We start from the raw sequence: 18,207 nt of genomic DNA on the forward strand, positions 1-18,207 counted from the left end.
GCCCAGCCTCGGGTATTCGGTTTCAGGACGGCAAGCAGCATCTCCACGGAAGTACGGCACGCGAAGCAGGGTCACATTTTCTTACTCACCGATTTTGGCTAGTCTATCAGTCGTTTCAGAGCAGGGGATTTTGGAACCGCTGCCGGTACCATTCACCAGGAAACGCGTCAGATCCTTGGAGAACACAGAGATGTTGTGAAAACGGCACTGGACGTTTGTCCCTTGCTCATCTGCTCTGTACTGGGAGCACGGCCACTTCTCATAGGAGCTGTGAGGGGTGCGGCTGCGTCATGAGCGGCCCTGAAGCCCCCGCTCCAGCCCGGGGGAGCCCCGGCGAGCCCAAGGTCACACCTACTCCAGGTTCTCCAGGTAGAGATGGTACTGCACGTCCCTCGGGGCCTCCCGGCCCACCGCCCAGCTGCACGTCAGGAAATCCACGTCGTGGACCCAGCAGGTCAGGTTTTCTGCAGCCGCCCTGGGATTCCCTTCTGGGCTTGCAAAGAAGAGGGGAAAAAAAACCAAAACTGAGTCCCGGATAAACACCAAGGTCCTACTGTAGACCCCAGGGAACTATATTCAATATCCTGTGATAAACCATCATGGAAAAGAATATGAAAAAGACTATTTATGTATAACTGAGTCACTTTGCTGGGCAGCAGAAATTAACACAACGTTGTAAATCAACTATACGTCAATAAAATTAAAAAAAATTTTTTAAGTGAGTCTCTTTTTAGTGATCCTTGTGAATTCTCACGCGGTTCTAAGAAATAATAGAGGGGCTTCCCTGGTGGCGCAGTGGTTGAGAGTCCGCCTGCCGATGCAGGGGACACGGGTTCGTGCCCCGGTCCGGGAAGATCCCACATGCCGCGGAGCGGCTGCGCCCGTGAGCCATGGCCGCTGAGCCTGCGCGTCCGGAGCCTGTGCTCCGCAACGGGAGAGGCCGCAGCAGTGAGAGGCCCGCGTACCGCAAAAAAAAAAAAAGAAAAAAGAAAAAAGAAAAGAAATAATAGACACATCCATGTAGCGCTTACCCTTTCTGCAGTGGTAACACCTCCCCTCCCTGCAAGGCTCCCCGCCCATGGCCCGCCCCCCCGTGACCCCATATACCCTTACCGGACCCCTCCTGCCCCCAACCCTGCCCACCTAACCCTAAGCCTAAGAAACGCCCAACAGTCTTCTGGAACTTTCTTTCTTTCTCTTACTAGCTACTCCTCAGCTAAAGTCCGTTGCCGTCAGAACCCTATTTTTAAGAAGTGACGTATTTTGGATGAAACCTGGATCAGCTAGAGTCACGGAAGACATTTTTGGTTTTTTTGCGGTACGCGGGCCCCTCACTGCCGTGGCCTCTCCCGTTGCGGAGCACAGGCTCCGGACGCGCAGGCTCAGCGGCCATGGCTCACGGGCCCAGCCGCTCCGCGGCATGTGGGATCTTCCCGGACCGGGGCACGAACCCGTGTCCCCTGCATCGGCAGGCGGGCTCTCAACCACTGCGCCACCAGGGAAGACCCATTTTTTTTTTTTTTTAATGAAAGGGGAAAAGAAAAATCCAACAACATAAACTGTATTTCCAACAATTTGGAGCCAGAGTTTATCTTCCTCGTTTTCCCATTCTCAGAAGAGCACAGTTTTGTGATATTCCAACTTCCTGACAAAGAGCGCAGGAGGTGTTCAGACTTGCTACTGATGTTCTCTCTGTCCAAACCGTATATGGGATCAGACAATCTGTTTGCTTGGCATGAGGAAAATGATAAAACTCTGTTCTCAAACTAAAAAAACAAAACAAAACAAAAAAGCAAAAACACAAAAACCAACAACAACAAAACCGCTCTGTTTCTACAGCTCCGTTCATTCAGGCAGGTGCCGTGTGTGAAATTGCGTGAGACCCTCCGAGATGGTCTTTTTCCCACGAAGCTATGTCCCTGGAGACCCATCCAAGGTAAAAGCCATTATTTTGGTATTCAGAGCACTGACGGATGATTGAAAGCAAAGAACACCCTGAAAGAGCATCTTCCCCTCACCTTGACTAGGATACTGAATCCACGTGGAGAATGGCTGACCTTTGGTCACCTTGATGCTGTAGTTTGTAGCTTGGCATGACAAGTCAGGAATACTGCAATACGTCTTTTTCCGTGCCTGAGAGAGACAGAGCAATCTATTATTGCTCTGTTCCTAATTATTATTACCAATCATAATTAGGGGAGAACTAATAAAACACTGAGACTTTAGATTTAAAAAAGAAAGAAAGAAAACTATAGGTTTTCTTTAGTTTTCCTCAACATCCAAAGCCGGAGTCTTGGTATGCAGAGAGAGAGAGAGAGAGAGAGGGAGATGAAAATGAGGAGATCACTCACCAAAAGGAAAAAATATCCTAGAAGGTTCTGAGACAGAGTTGGCAGAATGCCTTGATATTTTGAGAAGATATTTAGCCATTTGGCCAAGAATGTGATGGTAAAGTAGTGATGGACAAACTGGGCAAACAGATAAAACCTCAAGGAAATGGAAATGATTAAATTTAGGAGAAACAAACATTTGTGTAAGACAGGAAAGAAAAATCCCCATTAACCACATGGCTCAGGTGTGAATAGTGTTCATATGGTTATAATAAACTGAATATTTGTCGAGAGAGGAGAGAGTGTGAGCTGGGGATGGCAACTGCTGGGGAGGTGAGTTGTGCATAGGAAATAGAGAGTGAAGCCTCCCGTCCCTTAGGAGAAAAATCAACACATTTTGGCTAAACGGAATGAATCAAGAATTTGTGTTATAGAGAGATGCAGAGGTCTAGAACAACAGCATCAGGTGTAAAAAGGTAAGAAGTGATGTCTCACTGAAAAGTTGCTATTTTGTTATAACGAACCCCGTACGACTATTTTCCTCTTTAAACTCTGTGCAGGTATTGCTTTGATTTGAAAACAAAAAACAGAAAACAGGAAAAGAGGGCTTCCCTGGTGGCGCAGAGGTTAAGAATCCGCCTGCTGATGCAGGGGACACGGGTTCGAGCCCTGGTCCAGGAAGATCCCACATGCCGTGAGCAACTAAGCCCGTGCGCCACAACTACTGAGCCCACGTGCCACAACTACTGAAGCCCGTGTGCCTAGGGCCGTGCTCTGCAAGAAGAGAAGCCACCGCAATGAGAAGCCCATGCACTGCAATGAAGAGTAGCCCCCGCTCGCCGCAACTAGAGAAAGCCCGCGCACAGCAACGAAGACCCAACGCAGCCAAAAGTAACTAAATTAATTAATTTAAAAAAATTTCTCGGTTCTTCTGCAACATTTGTTCTTGCAGATAGAGTTTAGGGTCAACTGGCCAAGCTCCATTAAAATCCCATAGGGGTTTGTCATGAACTGGATTGTGCCCTACCCACCCCCCGCAAAAAAAAACCCCTCATATATTGAAATCCAAGCCCTTAATGGAAATGTATTTGGCGTTGGGGGTCCTTTAAAGAGGGGATGAAAGTAAAATGAGATCATTAGGGTGGGTCCTGATCCCATAGGACTGCTGTCCTTATGAGAAGAGGAGATCAGGACACAGACGCACACAGAGGGACGACCACGTGAGGACACAGGGAGGAGACGGCCGTCTACACGCCCAGGAGAGAGGCCTCGGGAGGGACCAGCCCTGCCCACGCCTGGATCTCAGATTCCAGCCTCCAGGACTTGGGGAGACACATGTCTGTTGTTTACGCCGCCCCGTGTGCGGTGCTTTGCTACAGCAGCAGCCCAAGCGGACTAACATAGGGTGTGATTGGGTTGTATTCAGTTGAGAGTCATTTGAGGGAACCAGGGTTCTTCCCAAGGACGCGGACAGGTGCGTCCTTCTCATGAAACATGCTCAGCGGTTGGCATTCTCGCCACGGCCTCTGCCCATGAGACGTGTCACAGTTCTCACGCCCTCCGAACCCTCTGATACAGGAGGGGATTTGAGTGGGGGGCAGGGGATGGTGGAGGGGGACAGCGTTTCCCGAGGTCTCACTTTCAACTGGGCTTGGTTCTCTACCTGCAGTATCTCAGCCCATTTCCACACCAACCCTCTCCGGTGGGTACCATTCTGGATGTCTTACAGATCAGGAGCCCCAAACCGCAGTGCCCGTAAAGGACCCCACATTCCACAGCTGAGCCCAGGAGTAGAACCCGTGTCTCTGTGATGCTATGTACAGGGACGACGGTTTACCTTAGTGAAAGCTTTTGAATTGATGAAACACATAATTTCGGAAACGTTTCCATGGAGGTCCCAGGTCAATCTTTTTCTTTCTGGCTCCATCCTTAGGTTCTTAATTGGTGGGTCTGGATCGGAAATGTCTATAGGGTAAGGGTCTGGAGAGAGGCACACAGCGCTTAAACTTTGTCCTACTCAGTTACCCCTTGGGAAGCTGAGTTCCACACGGAGAAGTGGTTGCCTGAAGCAGGCAGAGGCCCCGAATCTGTAGTACCTTAGTGAGCTCACCAGCTCACCCTCCCAACAATGGGGGGAGAGAGTCAGAAAAGCAGATCACTGCTGCCGTCCGCGTTGATGGGAAATGTACCTTTCTTAAGCATGTATGTCAAAGAAGGTCGTTTTCACTGAAAACCAATTCAGGCTGAGAGAGTTGGCTCAGTGTCTGCTCTACAGGCTGAGAATTCGGAATGCTTTGCAAGTTGCAATAGAAATTTTAATGTAGGGACTTCCCTGGCGGTCCCGTGGTTAAGACTTCGCCTTCCAATGCAGGGGGTGCGGGTTCGATCCCTGGTTGGGGAGCTGAGATGCCACATGCCTCGGGGCCAAAAAACCCAAACATAAAACAGAAGAAGTATTGTAACAAATTCAATAAAGACTTTAAAAGTGGTCCACAACAGAAAATCTTTAAAAAAAAAAAAGAAATTTTAATGTGATATATTAAAAATATACAAACTTATATACAAGTATATATAATGGAGTATATATTTTCATAAAGTAGGAGACCTGATCTTTACACAATGATATTTATGTTCTTACACAGAGGAATTCTCATCTTCTTGGAAAACCACCCAAAATGCGTACATCTAAATACATTTTGAAGTGCAATCAAAGCACATATATATTCGTATGATGCTGTCAATGGGGACGGAGGTCAAAGTTTGCAGACCAAAGGATTCCACGTGTTTTATCAGTGACTTGCTTCATGAAGCAATCACATAGGACCAACAACTCAAAGTTATAAAGGTCCATCAGATATTTCTTCAGCTGTTATCTGTGACCCCTCATTTAGAGGATTTCGCAGAAATGACTGTTTATAAACCGCAAGTACTGTGATCAGTTATCAGGATCAACAACCTTAGTTTGACAAGCAAGACCAAATCCTGTGAATATCCTGGTTTCTGGCATTACGGTCTCCCAACCTATAAGGATAATTTATTCCTTAAAAAACAACTTCCCTAGGGAAATTTCTTAAAAGTGAAAATGTAATTTTTAATGGATTCTTATGCCTCAGAATTTATATTCACTTCTTCCAAAACAACAGTAAATATCATTAAAACAGCTATGAGTGATGCAGTAGAAAATATGAGTTTTAGCATATTTTTATTACATTTAAGTTTGTTTTTAATTTTTATAGCTTTATTTACAACTTTAATTATTTTATTTTATTTTGTTTTGTTTTGTTTTTGGTTTTTTTTTTTGCGGTACATGGGCCTGTCACTGTTGTGGCCTCTCTTGTTACGGAGCACAGGCTCCGGACGTGCAGGCTCAGCGGCCATGGCTCACGGGCTCAGCTGCTCCGCGGCATGTGGGATCCTCCCGGACCGGGGCATGAACCCACATCCCCTGCATCGGCAGGTGGACCCTCAACCACTGCGCCCCCAGGGAAGCCCACAACTTTAATTATTTTAAAATTAAAATTTAAAAATAATCTTTATAATCTGATATGAAATGTACTTATATAAAATTATATATATTTATATAAATAAGTCCATATATATTTAAATCACATAACAAGGGAGTTTTCTGTCACTATGTTTTCCATAAAATCTACCTGTGCTCCCTTAGAGTGGTTATTATCTACCCAATTACAGTTGTGCTCACAAATAAAAAAGAACTTTAATGCCAACAGAAGAAAGTAAAAGCAAATCTGTAAAGACAAAATGAAACAAAATCAATGCAAATACACATAAGAGTGTTTACTGCAATATACTCGTGACCCTCCAGTACTCTGAAAGAAAAGGGACATAGTGTTCTCAACCCTAGAGCTTTTGAAAAACTATAGATGGTGGGAAATACTCTTCCAGTCATGGTAAAGTAGTCTCAGATGTATCTCTCACCATAAGCCCCTAGAAAACGGCCAAATATATAAAGCAACTATTTTTAGACTTTCTGAAAACGAAGACAAACAATTCTGAGAGTGTATTTTGGGGTGGGAGACATTCACAATCCAGTGGGACAAGGTGGAGATTCCTTGCTGAACACTGAGAAGTCAGTAAAGACCCCAGAAGAGTCAGGCCTTTGTTTTCGGAGAGAAAAAGCTAAAGGTGACTCACCTTGAAAAATTTCAAAACAAGGTGACCCACCAATAAAGGAACGGCCTGCTGAAACAAGACTCACCATCTTTAAAGAAGGCAACCAAAGAAGACCCTCACCAACTCATCCTTCACAATATCCAGCACCCAATAAAAAATGACTAGACACGCAGAGAAGCAGGAATGTGTTGGCTGTGACCAGAAGAAATGTCAGGTCATAGAAATCGTCCCCTGAGTGGCTGACGATGAAATTAACAGAGACGTCCATTAAAACAGCCACTATAAATGTGTTAGAGGACTTGAAGGAAAACATGAACACTATGCAGTGAGGAATGGAAGATATAAAGGAGGAACCAATCAGAATTTTTAGAGGTAAAACATATAGCATCTGAGATGAAAAAATTCACTTGGATGAACTGGAAGACAATGGAAATGATCTACGCTGAAGCCCCCAAAGAAAAATATTTGAAGAAATTGTGGCCAAACATTTCCTAACTTAATGAAAATTATAAACCTACAGGCCCAGGAAGATCAAAAACCCTACTAGGATACACAGACACACAGGTACCAACAAACACAAACGCTAAGACACATCATCCTCAAATGCCTTTTTAAAAAGTGGAATCAAGAAAATCTTACAAAACCAACGGAAAAAAGGCACCGCACCTATCAGAGAACAAAGATAAGAATTTCTGCTGATTTCTCTTTAGAAACAATGGGAGACAGAAGGTGACAGAACGACTTCTCCCAATGCTGCAAGAAAACAAAACAAATCGTGGTCAACCTAGAATCTGTATCTTAGCGATAAATGGAAGGTGAAATATAAAGACTTTTTATAGTGACAGAAAGTGAAAGGTTTTTTTTTTTGTATTTTTGTGTTTGTTTGTTTTTTTGCCAGAAGAGCAGGTCTGTAAGAAATGTTTTCAAAAAAGGCTTTTGTGGCTGAAGGAGAAATCAGCAGATGGACACTCACGAAGGAATGTGGAACCAAGGTGAGCAGAGATGCAACACAAGCATACCAGAAATAGTAGGAATGTAGGCAAACTGGAAAGCTTTCCCATTTTTTTAAGGTTTTAAAAAGATAATTCTTTAAAAGAAAATATTGTATTGTGTATTGTGGGCTTATAGAGACGTAGAAGTACATGTGTGACATGGCATAAAGGATGAGGCAGGAAGTAAACGTATACTGTTGTGAGATTCCTATGTTCTGTGTGAAGTAGAATAACATTATTTGAAGAGAGTATGTACTGAATGAATCATCCCAGGGGAACGGCACAAGCCATAGAACAAAGAGGGCTAGCCCAAAAGCCGACGGTAGAGAAAAACACAAAAACAAGAAAAGCACTAAAAGAGTAACTGGAAAGAAGTCAGGAAAGGAGGGGCGACAAAAAGAAAAAAAAGAAAAACTGAAAAAAAAAAAAACAGCAAACAAGTAGCAAAATGGTAGAATTAAAGTCAATCATCTTAATAAGTTCATTGCATGCAAATGGTCTAAACGCTCCAGTGAGAAGGAAAGGTTTTCAGACTAGACTTTAAAAGTACCCCACAGTACGCTGTCTGCAAGAAAGGTACTTTAAATATAGTTTAAATGGCAATAATAGGAAAGCATATTTTATGCAAGCTCCAATTGTATAAAACCTAGGATTTTATCCCAGGATTTTATTTCCGGGGGTAAGAAGGGACCATTTCAAGCGATTAAATGGCCAATTCATCCTAATATATGTGCTCTCAACAGTCATTTTGAAAATACATGAGGCATAAGCACCACCTCCCTCTCTAATGGAACAGATAGAATACGGGAGGGATATACAGGACTTGAACAAAATATCAACAATTTGACCTAATTGACATTGTGGGGACATTCTAACCAATGACGGCAGGGTGCACATTTGTTTTTGTTTTTTTTTTGTCGGGGGGCGAGCCGCACGGCTTGCGGGATCTTAGTTCCCTGACCAGGGCTGGAACCCGCGTCCCCTGCAGTGGAAGTGCAGAGTCCTAACCACTGGACCACCAGGGAAGTCCCAGGATGCACATTTTTATGAACTACAGACAGAAGATTCATCAAAATAGACCGTGTACTGGCATGGGGAGTGTCAGTCCTTTTAAAAAGGTTTAAATCATTCACTGTGTATATATTCTCTGACTACAATTCTCTCTTGATTAAATTCAAGATCAGTCTTTTAAAATCTGGAACACACCAGATATTTGCAAACAAAACGACATACTGATAAATTACCATGTGCATCTTAGAAGAAATCACAGGAAATGTAGAAAATATTTTGAACTGAATGAAAATGAAAGAAAAAAAAAGTGCGACGCAGCTACAGCAATGCTTATAGGGAAATTTATAACATTACGTGTTTAGGTTAGGAATAGAGTTTAAATTCAAGAATCAGTTTCCACATGAAGACGTTAGAGAAAGAAGAACAAATTAAACTGAAAAGAAATTAAGCCTAAAGCAAAATCCCTAAAAAAAATAAAGGGAACAAAAAAAAAAATCAGTGAAAAAGAAAATGGAAAAACTATATAGATTGTCAAGGAAACCAAAAGCTGGTGCTATACAAGAGACAATATAATGGAAAACCCTCTCTCTTGCTACACTGATCAAGAAAAAAACAAAAAAAGACCAATTTTAGGAATGAAAGAGGGGACACTGATACACATCCTGAAAGACATTGAAAGAAGAATTGGGGGTAATTTGAACAAAAGTTATGCCAATACCTTCAACAATGTATGACATGAACCAGCTTCTTGAAAGACACACATTAGCAGTACTGACATAAGTGGCAAACCTGAATAACCCTGTAAGTATTAAAGGAATAGAATATATAATGAAAAAGCTTCCCCAAAAGAAAGCATCAGGTGCAGATGGCTTTGCGGCTGAATTCCACCAGCAATTTAAAAAAGAAATAGTAACAACGTGCAGAAACTTTCCAAAAACAGAGGAAAGGCGGGAAACATGTTCTGACTCACTTTATGAGGCCAGCGTTATCCTGATACCAAAATCAAAACATTAGAAGTAAACTGAAACCGAAAACGCCTTATACTCCTGGACACAAAATTCCTTCACAGAATACTAGCCCAGAAAATCAGGTAAAGTACAAAAGTGGTAACACCTCCTGACCCAATGGATTTACTCCAGGAATATTATAAGGCTATTTTAACCATCGCTATAATGGGCACCTTTAACAGAAAACTGGTGATCGTATCCATAGAAGCAGGAAAACCTTTTGACCATGTTTAACACCCCTTTGAGACGAAAAACTCTCAGCAAACTAGACAGGGACGAAAACGTCCTTCCCCTGATAAATCTGTGAAAATCCTGGCGCTAATTCAGACTCAGTAGGGAAGGACTAACCACTTCTCCGTACGATTCGAACAAGACAAGGTGTCTGGTTTCAACGCTTCTATTCCACCGTGTCCTGTACCCACGGCCTCTCTAATGCACTTTGACCAACGTTGTAGTTTTAGGGCGCTTTGGGGGGAAATGTTAGAACGGTACAACACGCTCCCTGCTTCCTTCAGCGTTTGGCTCCTAGAAAGCTACTCACTTCCTGCCTGTGGTCAGTGACCCCAGAATGCCCATGGGCCTGAAGCCACCACAAAGGTGGCAGCTGCCTCAGCCCCGTACAAGTGGGGCAAAGACGGGGGGCGGGGGTGGGAGCCTCAGGCGTGGAGAAAGCCCCCTCCCCTCCCAGACCTCCTGCATCTCCCGGCCCCTCTGGTCACCAGGTGCGGCCACGTGACTGACTTGGAGTCCAGGAAATGGACAGAAGCAATGTGTGGTCCTTTTAGCTCAGACCTGTAAAAACTCCCGTGTGATCCGTCTACAAACTCCTCCAAGGAGATGATGGAGCTTCCCAGGTCCATCTGTACGTAAGGGTCCCGGGTCTGTACATGGAACAGAGCCACCTGGGATGGAGTGAACTGTGTCCTTTCCCCAGCCCTCCCCAAATCATGCTGGAGTCCTAACCTCAGAACGGGACCTTAGCTGGAAATAGGGTGAGTGCAGATGTAATTAATTAAGATGAGGTCCTGCTGCCATACTGTGGCCCTAACCCAATCTGACTGGTGTCCTTATTAAGAGGGGAAATTTGGATACAGGTGCACACCCGGGGAGACCCCCTGTGAAGACAGGAGGAGGCAGCCACAAGCCCAGGGACACCTGGAGCCTCCCAAAGCTGGTAGAGGCGGGAAGGGCCCTCCCCGGGAGCCTCTGGAGGGAGCGTGGCCCTGGGACACCTTGACCTCAGACGTCTGGTCTCCAGGACTGGGATAAATAAATGTATGTCACTCAAGTCCTCCAGACTACGGTATTTTGTTAAGGCAGCCTGAGCTGAGTAAGCCAGCAGTCCCCGGAAGAATGATACCTATGCCCTAACACACACACACACACACACACACACACACACGCACACACACACACTCACACCATCTGAACTCCACTACTCTTTGAGGAAGGAACGAACTTCTCATGGTTAGGCAATGCTGTGGCCATCACAGCGGCACAGGGCGCGGCGCCTGATGCAAGCACCCAGCGTCCGTGGTGAGGGGGTGCACTCTGCTCCCGTTGCCTGAAGCGCTGCTCCACATGTGCGTGTTGTGCGAGCTGGACAGGAGGCTTGGTCACTGTCCCGGGTCCACCGGTCACTCAGCGAAGCCCTGATGGGAGGGGCTTCTCTGTAGACCCTCCCCAAGGCAGCATGCCCGCCTGGAGGGCACCATATCTCTTGTACTCCTGTAAACATCCAGGTCTTTGCACCCCGAGTTGGGCGCCCTCACTACTGGGCGCCCAGGAAACGTAGACTCTCCGTACCCCGGGGCCGAGGGCATGGCTCCCCTTGGGGGTTCTGCTGCCTGGTGGTGGGCACTCTCCACCAGCAGCAGACTGGCTCTGCACCCTGCCCCACCTGGGATATTCTCTCCCAGCCACACCTGTCACCCGGTCAGCCGGACACTTGACAGTCAGAGGTGGGCACGGCAGCTTAAGAACCGACATCACTGTCTTTTCACCTCCTTATCGTGTGTCACGGTCGAACTTCACTATCACGTCGCGAATTGTTTCCTACCCATCACCACCGTGCTTGAAGATGGTGGGAACTTCCTGGACGCCACGGAGACCCTGGTTTTCACCCTACCCCCCATAAATCTCCGTTACAAATGTGAGAAAAACAGGATGGAGTTGCCCCAAAAGCATCTTACTCGTTGCTCATCTGCCTGTCCAAGCTCCAGACGACGCATCTCTCATGACACCTGGATTTTTATCTCCCGGTCCCGGAGGCCAGGATGCTATAGGATTGGTTCTTCCCACAGACTCAGAGGGAGAATCCGTTCCAGCTGGAGAACCTCTGCAGCTTCTGGGAGCTGCCCCGCCCCAGTCCTAGGCGTTCCTGCACTTGTGACTGCATCACCCCAATCTCTCCTCTATCGCCACCTGGCTTCTCCCTGTGTCCATGCCTGGGTCCAAATCTCCCCTCCTCATAAGGACACCCATTGTTCTGGACGGGGATCCACCCACGTGACCTCATCTTAACTCAGGGACGTCTGTAAAGACCCTATTTCCAAATAACTCCGGTTGACAGGTTCTGTTCGTTAGGACTTCAGCGCATGAATCTGGCGAGGACCCAGTTCAGCCCATCACCCTAATGTTTGCACGGGGTTCTTCCAACCCAGAGAGAGGGTGACAGTAAATCCAAGCACACTGCCGGGTCCCAGCGCCGTAGCTACACCCAGAGCTCTGGACGTAGAGTCTTGACCATATCAGGATGAACATCCTGTCTGTGAGGTACCAGTTTTGCAAGATGAACCCGCCGGGGTGACTGAGGGGAAGGCTACGTGGAAAGTGTCTGCACTATCTCTCATGGCAGCCGAGTGACTCAACCGTGACCCCAACGTAAACAGTTTCACTGAAAAGCAACACAGCCCCAGGGACCCACAGACCGCACGTGGCTTTTCCTCCGGCTTTTCCTACCGTGGTCCGGTGGCAGCAGGCCGGAGACGGGCACCAGGAAGACCGCCAGGCAGACGAAAGCCATGGCCAAGGCAGCTCCCACAGGAGGGCGGGCACCAGCTGGAAGAGAAGAGACAGTGGCCACATGGGGTGGCGGCAGGGAGGAGGCTGAGCCCCCAGGGCTGTCTTGCTCCGAGCGCAGGGAGCTGCTTCCGGGAGGAGAGCCTCCCGTGCGTGAGCACGTGTGTGTGCACGTGTGCGTGTGCGTGTGCGCACGTGTGTGTGCACCCGTGTATGCCGCATGCCTGCGTGCATGTGTATGCATGTGCCTGCACATATTACTTGTGTGTGTGTGTCTGTGCACTGTGTGTGCATGTGTGCACGTGTGTATCTGTGTGCGTGTCTCTGCGTCTTGTATGTGTATCTGTGTGCGCTGCGTGTCTCTATATGCATATGCACGCATGCGTGTGCACACATGACATGTTTGTGTGTCTCTGTGTGTGCTGTGTATGCATGCGTGTGTCTCTGTGTGTGCGCACATCACACAGGTCTTTGTGTGTCTGTGTGTGCATGTACGTCTGTGTGCATGCATGCGTGCATGTGTGTGTCTTGCGCACACACATCACACAGGTCTGTGTGTGCATGTGTACATGCATTCCTGCGTGTATGCAGGTCTGCACATATGTGTCTGTGTGCGTGCGTGTGTGTGTGCGTGTGTGCGCGCGTGTGTGTGCGTGCATGTGTGTGTGTGTGTGTGTGTGTGTGTGTCAGCCTCCCTAAAAAGCTCCCGCCCTGGGGTTTGAGCTCACCCTTGGCTCCAGCCCCATCCCGGAACCCAGAAAACACCCTCCACGCAGCACCAGGAAACACTGGGCTCACAGAACAGTTGAAGGAAGTTTAGTTAAGAGCATGAAGTACAACGCAGTTTCCTGAACAGACGGAGTTACGGTCACTAAATCCCGTGCTGTCTCATCGTTCCTGCCAGAGCTTTTCCCCAGGTCCCCATGAAGCCCCCCTCTGCAGGCCGGCTCTCCTGGACCCTCCCCCGGGGGTCCACCTTCTGCATCTTCCGGGCCCCAGCGGCAGGGTCTCCCGACGGACCCCACCCATCCCCCCCCCACCTGAGTCACTCATGCAAATGCCTTTGGCGTCTGGAGGCCGACCTGGGGCTGCCACCCAAGCAGAGCCTTGGACCCTCAGCTGCCTCAGGGGCCACACCCTCAGCAGGGCCGCAGGCTCTCTGTGCCAGTCAGGGTCGCCCAAAGACCTGACCGCCACTCCCCGCCATCCCACCTGGAGCGTCTTGGCTGGGATTGGAGGGGGCCCAGGACGCACCCTACCTCCTTCAGGGCCTGTCCAGCACCCCCATCATGAGACCCAACCCGGACTCCATCCATCTGGGGTCTCACCTGCTCCCCCATCCAGGTCTGGGGCTCCCACAAGATTCCCCAGGACTGACCTGGTCCCCCAAAAGTGCCAACTTTCACACAGATTTGACACCGGAAGCCAACACCCAGGGTCCTTCTTGCCAAACTGGGTGGAGGGAAGCCCGAGAGACCCCTTTCCAGGACAAGGCAACGGGTCAGATCCGGAACTGCCCATCACGGGGAGGCGTCCCGGGACAGACGCCAAACCGTCTATCTGTGGTACAGGGATGAGGGTGAGGAGGGCCAGGCGTCGGGCACAAAGCTTCAGGGGAGGTGCCTCCCAGCCGGGCCTCACGATCCAGAGCAGTAAACGCCGTGCTCACAAAAGGCCCAGGCGCGGATCCACAGGGAGAAGAATATCGGATGAGCACGACCTCGGGCTCCTCTTTGATTGATGAAGACGGGCCCCCGTGGGCGTCGAGGCAGGGCTGGGTGTCTGTTCCTGGCGTCTGCTCAGGTGAGCTGAGCCCCACAGGTACCCACGGCTCCAGCCTCGCGACACTGAGCCCACCCACAGGCATCTCTCCTCGCTCGGAGAAGCTCACGTCCTTTAAACACCCACATTGCATGAGGGTCATCGACGTATCCTGCTGCCCCCCGATCGCAAAGGGAAGAGGCGTCCCTGGGCGGAGTCAAGCCCCCAGAGGCGGGGGATGGGGCCGGGCTCAGCAGGGTCGGGGCGAGGGAAGGGGCCTTGGGGCTCTGCACCCCGGCAGCTCGCCTGCCTGCGTCTGGGGGCAAATGTGAGCCTGCAGGAGTCGGGGGCACTGTGATTAGGGGGAAGCCTCTCGTCCGGGGAGAGCCACTCCGAACTGTTCATCCGTTCGGCCAACGCATAGGACCCGGCGCAAGACACAGAGGTGGTCAAGACCCCCGGGCACCCAGCCTGGTACAGGGTGGCACCGCGGTCGGATCCCGTAACCGGGGTCCGTGACACACTCGGCATCCTCCTTGGGCATAAAGGCTTTGAATCCGTTGTGTGTTGCCCCGGCCACGAGCCACGTTCAAGTCCTGGGGTCCCGCCCCCGCCCCCGGGGCTGGCAGTCGGTACTGAGTCTCCAGGGACAGCAGTGGAGGCCGCTGCCTGCCTCCCGCCCCCAAGCCCGGCCCCGGGGTCTTACCTGGGATGCAGGCAGCCTCTCCTGGTGCTGGTCTAGCTGGCCTGGGGGTGGGCCCCAAGCTCTCCTGGCTTCTCAGCTGTGCTGCAGGCAGCCTCCCGAAAGAGAAAGAACCTTGTTTCTTCTCTCATCAGTGTTTTTATAGCCTCCGGGGTCAGCCCCACCCCTAAAAACTAAGCCCCAGTGAGCCGGGGAGGCGGGGAGAATGTGTTGAGGGTGTGACCAGGTCCAGGAGCCCTCTGCACCCCTCAGCTCAGAATTACGGTCTGGGGTCAGGACTGCAGCTCTGTGCTCTCCTGGAAGGAGCACCCTTGCTTTCAAAGTCTGCTTTTCCCGTTCTCACTTCTGTTTGCAGGTTCCTCTTTGTCACAATCCTAGTGGCTTCCTGACATTCACCCGGCTTGGGCAGTTTCCCGGAGCCGTGTCGTGGGTAAAGCCGGTCAGCGTGAATGGCCGGGGCCCTGGCCCCTTCCTTCGAGGTCCCATTGGAATGACCGCTCGTGCCCAAGGGGACAGGGAGGTGACCCCGGGCCCCCGATGCGCTGGCTGCACGGGACTCACGCAGCTCTCAGCCTGGCCCCTACCAACCTGCTCCCGGGTGACCTTCCCTCACCCGGGCCCTCCTGGGCATCCCTTGCCTTCGCCCTACACCTGTCATCTGCCTGTCGCCGCTCCCAAGCTCCAGCCCCACGTGTCCGTCCCTCCACCCTCTCCCTTGAGGCAGGTCCTCTTGTCTCCTCCAGTGTTTCCTGTCTACTCCACAGCCCCAGTGCACATCCACCTGGACTCTCAGAGCGCGGTTTATTTAGAAACAGGGCTGTCACAGGTGTAGTGGATTAAGGTAACACAGACTCCACCTGGAACAGGCTGGTCCCTATGTCCCATGGGACTGCTGTCCTTATGAGAAGGTGGCCCCCGGGAGACAGGGACACAGGGAGGACACAGCCACATAAGGACAGAGGTGGGAGCCGCCTGGTGCCCCCAGAAGCTGGAAGAGCCGGGAAGGACCCTCCCCTGGAGCCTCTGGAGGGAGCGCAGCCCCGGGGCACGTTGAGCTCAGACGTCTGGTCCCCGGGGCTGGGGGAGGATGCAGGCCTGTGGATTTAAGCCGAGCAGCCTGGGGTCCTTTGTGACGGCCGCCCACTTCCCGCAGAGCACGAGTCTTGGTGGCTGACCAGCGCCTCTGAGAGACAAAAGCCGCGTCTCCCCAGGGGAAGGACCAGACGCCCATCCCCTCATCCCTGTTCAGGGCTGGTGAGCATCTTGCTAAGACCTGAGGCGACTGTGAAATGCACGCTAGGCAGTGCCCACTCTTGGTGGACACCTCACGTCTGCCCAGGGTCCCTCTTCGTCTGGGACTGAAGCACAGTGATGCCGGGGCAGGGGGTGTCTAGGCAGATGCAGTGCGGGGCAGGGGTGGGCACAGATGACAAAGCTGAGGAATGACAGTCCAGAGTGGACTTCACCCCCGGGGCTGAGCCCAGGCTGGACCCCTTTCCTGGCAGTGCGCCCCCAGATGCTGAGGGGTGACGTTCAGATGTGGGTTCTGACTCCTGGGTCTGGGGCGGATGCCCCACGACCCTTCTTTCTTTTCTTTCTCTTTCTCTCCCTCTCTCCCTCCCTCCTCTCCTTCCTGCCCTTTTAGTTTTCCCCGAAAAGCCCAAAACCCCAGTAGAAAAGGAAGACACAACAGAAAAGCACCGCGGGGCCTCCAGGCCACAGGACAGGTGCTCATTAGCTCAGCAGATCCAAAAAAGCTGAGCCCTGACTGTCCGTGGGGATACTCAGCCCCAAGGCAGCCCAAACGTGCGGGCACGGCACAGACCCCGGGAACCTTGCCAACCGGAAGCCCTGGGCGTGCGTACGTGGGGTGACAAGAGGACAAACAGGGGCCACTGGTGTCAAGTCTGTTCCATGAAGGCCACACCCCCAAATCCCCCCGCAGCCCCGCCGGTGTCGCTATAACCCCGGGGAAGACTTGAGGTTTAGTGTTTGGGGGGGGGGTCTCCGGATGGGGGGTGGGACCAGGTGAGGCAGAGGATGGTGGCGCTACCCAGAGGAGGCGACAGAGGCCCAGGGGCGCATGCGTGCTGAGCCGTCTCCCTCCATGGGACCGCAGACCCCTCGGCCGCCCACTCCGGGGCCCCCGGCTCCGTCCCCATCAGCGGTTTAGTGCCGTCAGACAAGCAATGACTAATTTCAGAAAAGCCCCCACACACCCGGGGGCTGGCAGCGTGGGGAGTGTGCGTTGTGTGCCTGGAATCCAGCCCTCCATGTGGGGAAGGAGCTACGGGGAACAGAAATGGGGAACCGGGAAAGGGGGTGGGCAAGGCCAGGGCACGGAGCAGCTGGGCCGGGAGAGACCAGAATAGCAGCCCGTCCAGCCAGCGCCTAGCACCTGCCACGCGGCCCGGGGGCATGGTCGGCTCGGCGAGGAGGGCGGGGTCGGCAGCGCCTCCGCCCCAGGAAACCCGTGGCCCCCTGGACGGCAGACGACAGCCCAAGGCCGCATGCCCGTTGGGAGGCCGGCCGCCAGGGGACTCCTAGGGACCTGCCGAGGGGCGGGACGCCCCCCGCGGGGTGCAGTGGATCAGTTCCCGGGGGGCTGCTTCCCTGTGGCCATGGTCACCGCCCAGCAACACAGCCCCTAAACCCCCTTCCCACGCGGCCTCCGGCTGGGCCCGCGTACCCAGAACGCAGGCCACGGCACAGAGCTTCGACCGGCCCGTGGACATAAAAGTGATGGGCTCCCACCCTTATCATCCAGGCGCCCGGGCTTCCCATCCTCCCAACAACGTTTATGAGACAGGGTTTGGCCATGAGATGACGCTTTTTGGCTACATGTCCTTCAAACACCACAGTAAAATGCTAACAATACTAGTGACTGTGATTCTATGATGAAATAGTTGCAGGACCACCTTAAATCAAAGTAGGCTCACATATTTAAGAGAATATATGTACACAGTGCTATATATAGGATGGATAACCAACAAGGACCTACCGTGTAGCACAGGGAACTCTATTCAATATCTTGTAATAGGAAACGAATCTGGAAAAGAATATATATGTGTAACTGAATCACTTTGCTGCACACCTGAAACTAACACAACACTGGTAATCAACTATACTCCAATATAAAATAAAAAGTTTAAAAGTAAATAATAGGGAATTCCCTGGTGGTGCAGTGGTTGAGAATCCGCCTGCCAATGCAGGGGACATGGGTTCGAGCCCTGGTCCAGGAAGATCCC

The 18,207-nt window shown here is 50.8% G+C and overlaps 1 protein-coding gene across 3 annotated transcripts in view; it reads right to left on the reverse strand.

Annotated features, from left to right (window-relative positions):
* The window catches only part of LOC109551458 (interleukin-3 receptor subunit alpha), a 34,292-nt gene that overhangs the window by 13,810 nt on the left and 2,275 nt on the right, over positions 1 to 18,207 (reverse strand). The window contains exons 2-8 of one of the 3 annotated variants that reach the window (XM_033850262.2): positions 17,961 to 18,008; positions 14,963 to 15,054; positions 12,436 to 12,534; positions 4,168 to 4,310; positions 2,019 to 2,133; positions 356 to 488; positions 90 to 268 (exon numbers count right to left, since the gene is read on the reverse strand). In XM_033850262.2, the coding sequence (XP_033706153.1) occupies positions 90 to 268; positions 356 to 488; positions 2,019 to 2,133; positions 4,168 to 4,310; positions 12,436 to 12,499 (634 nt within the window). In that variant the 5' untranslated portion in view covers positions 12,500 to 12,534; positions 14,963 to 15,054; positions 17,961 to 18,008. Of the gene's footprint in view, positions 1 to 89; positions 269 to 355; positions 494 to 2,018; positions 2,134 to 4,167; positions 4,311 to 11,666; positions 11,693 to 12,435; positions 12,535 to 14,962; positions 15,055 to 17,960; positions 18,009 to 18,207 lie in introns of those variants that run through there. The other 2 variants (XM_033850265.2, XM_073799757.1) reach the window with 2 other exon arrangements.

This window comes from Tursiops truncatus, chromosome Y, assembly GCF_011762595.2.
Source record: "Tursiops truncatus isolate mTurTru1 chromosome Y, mTurTru1.mat.Y, whole genome shotgun sequence".
Lineage (NCBI taxonomy): Eukaryota > Metazoa > Chordata > Mammalia > Artiodactyla > Delphinidae > Tursiops > Tursiops truncatus.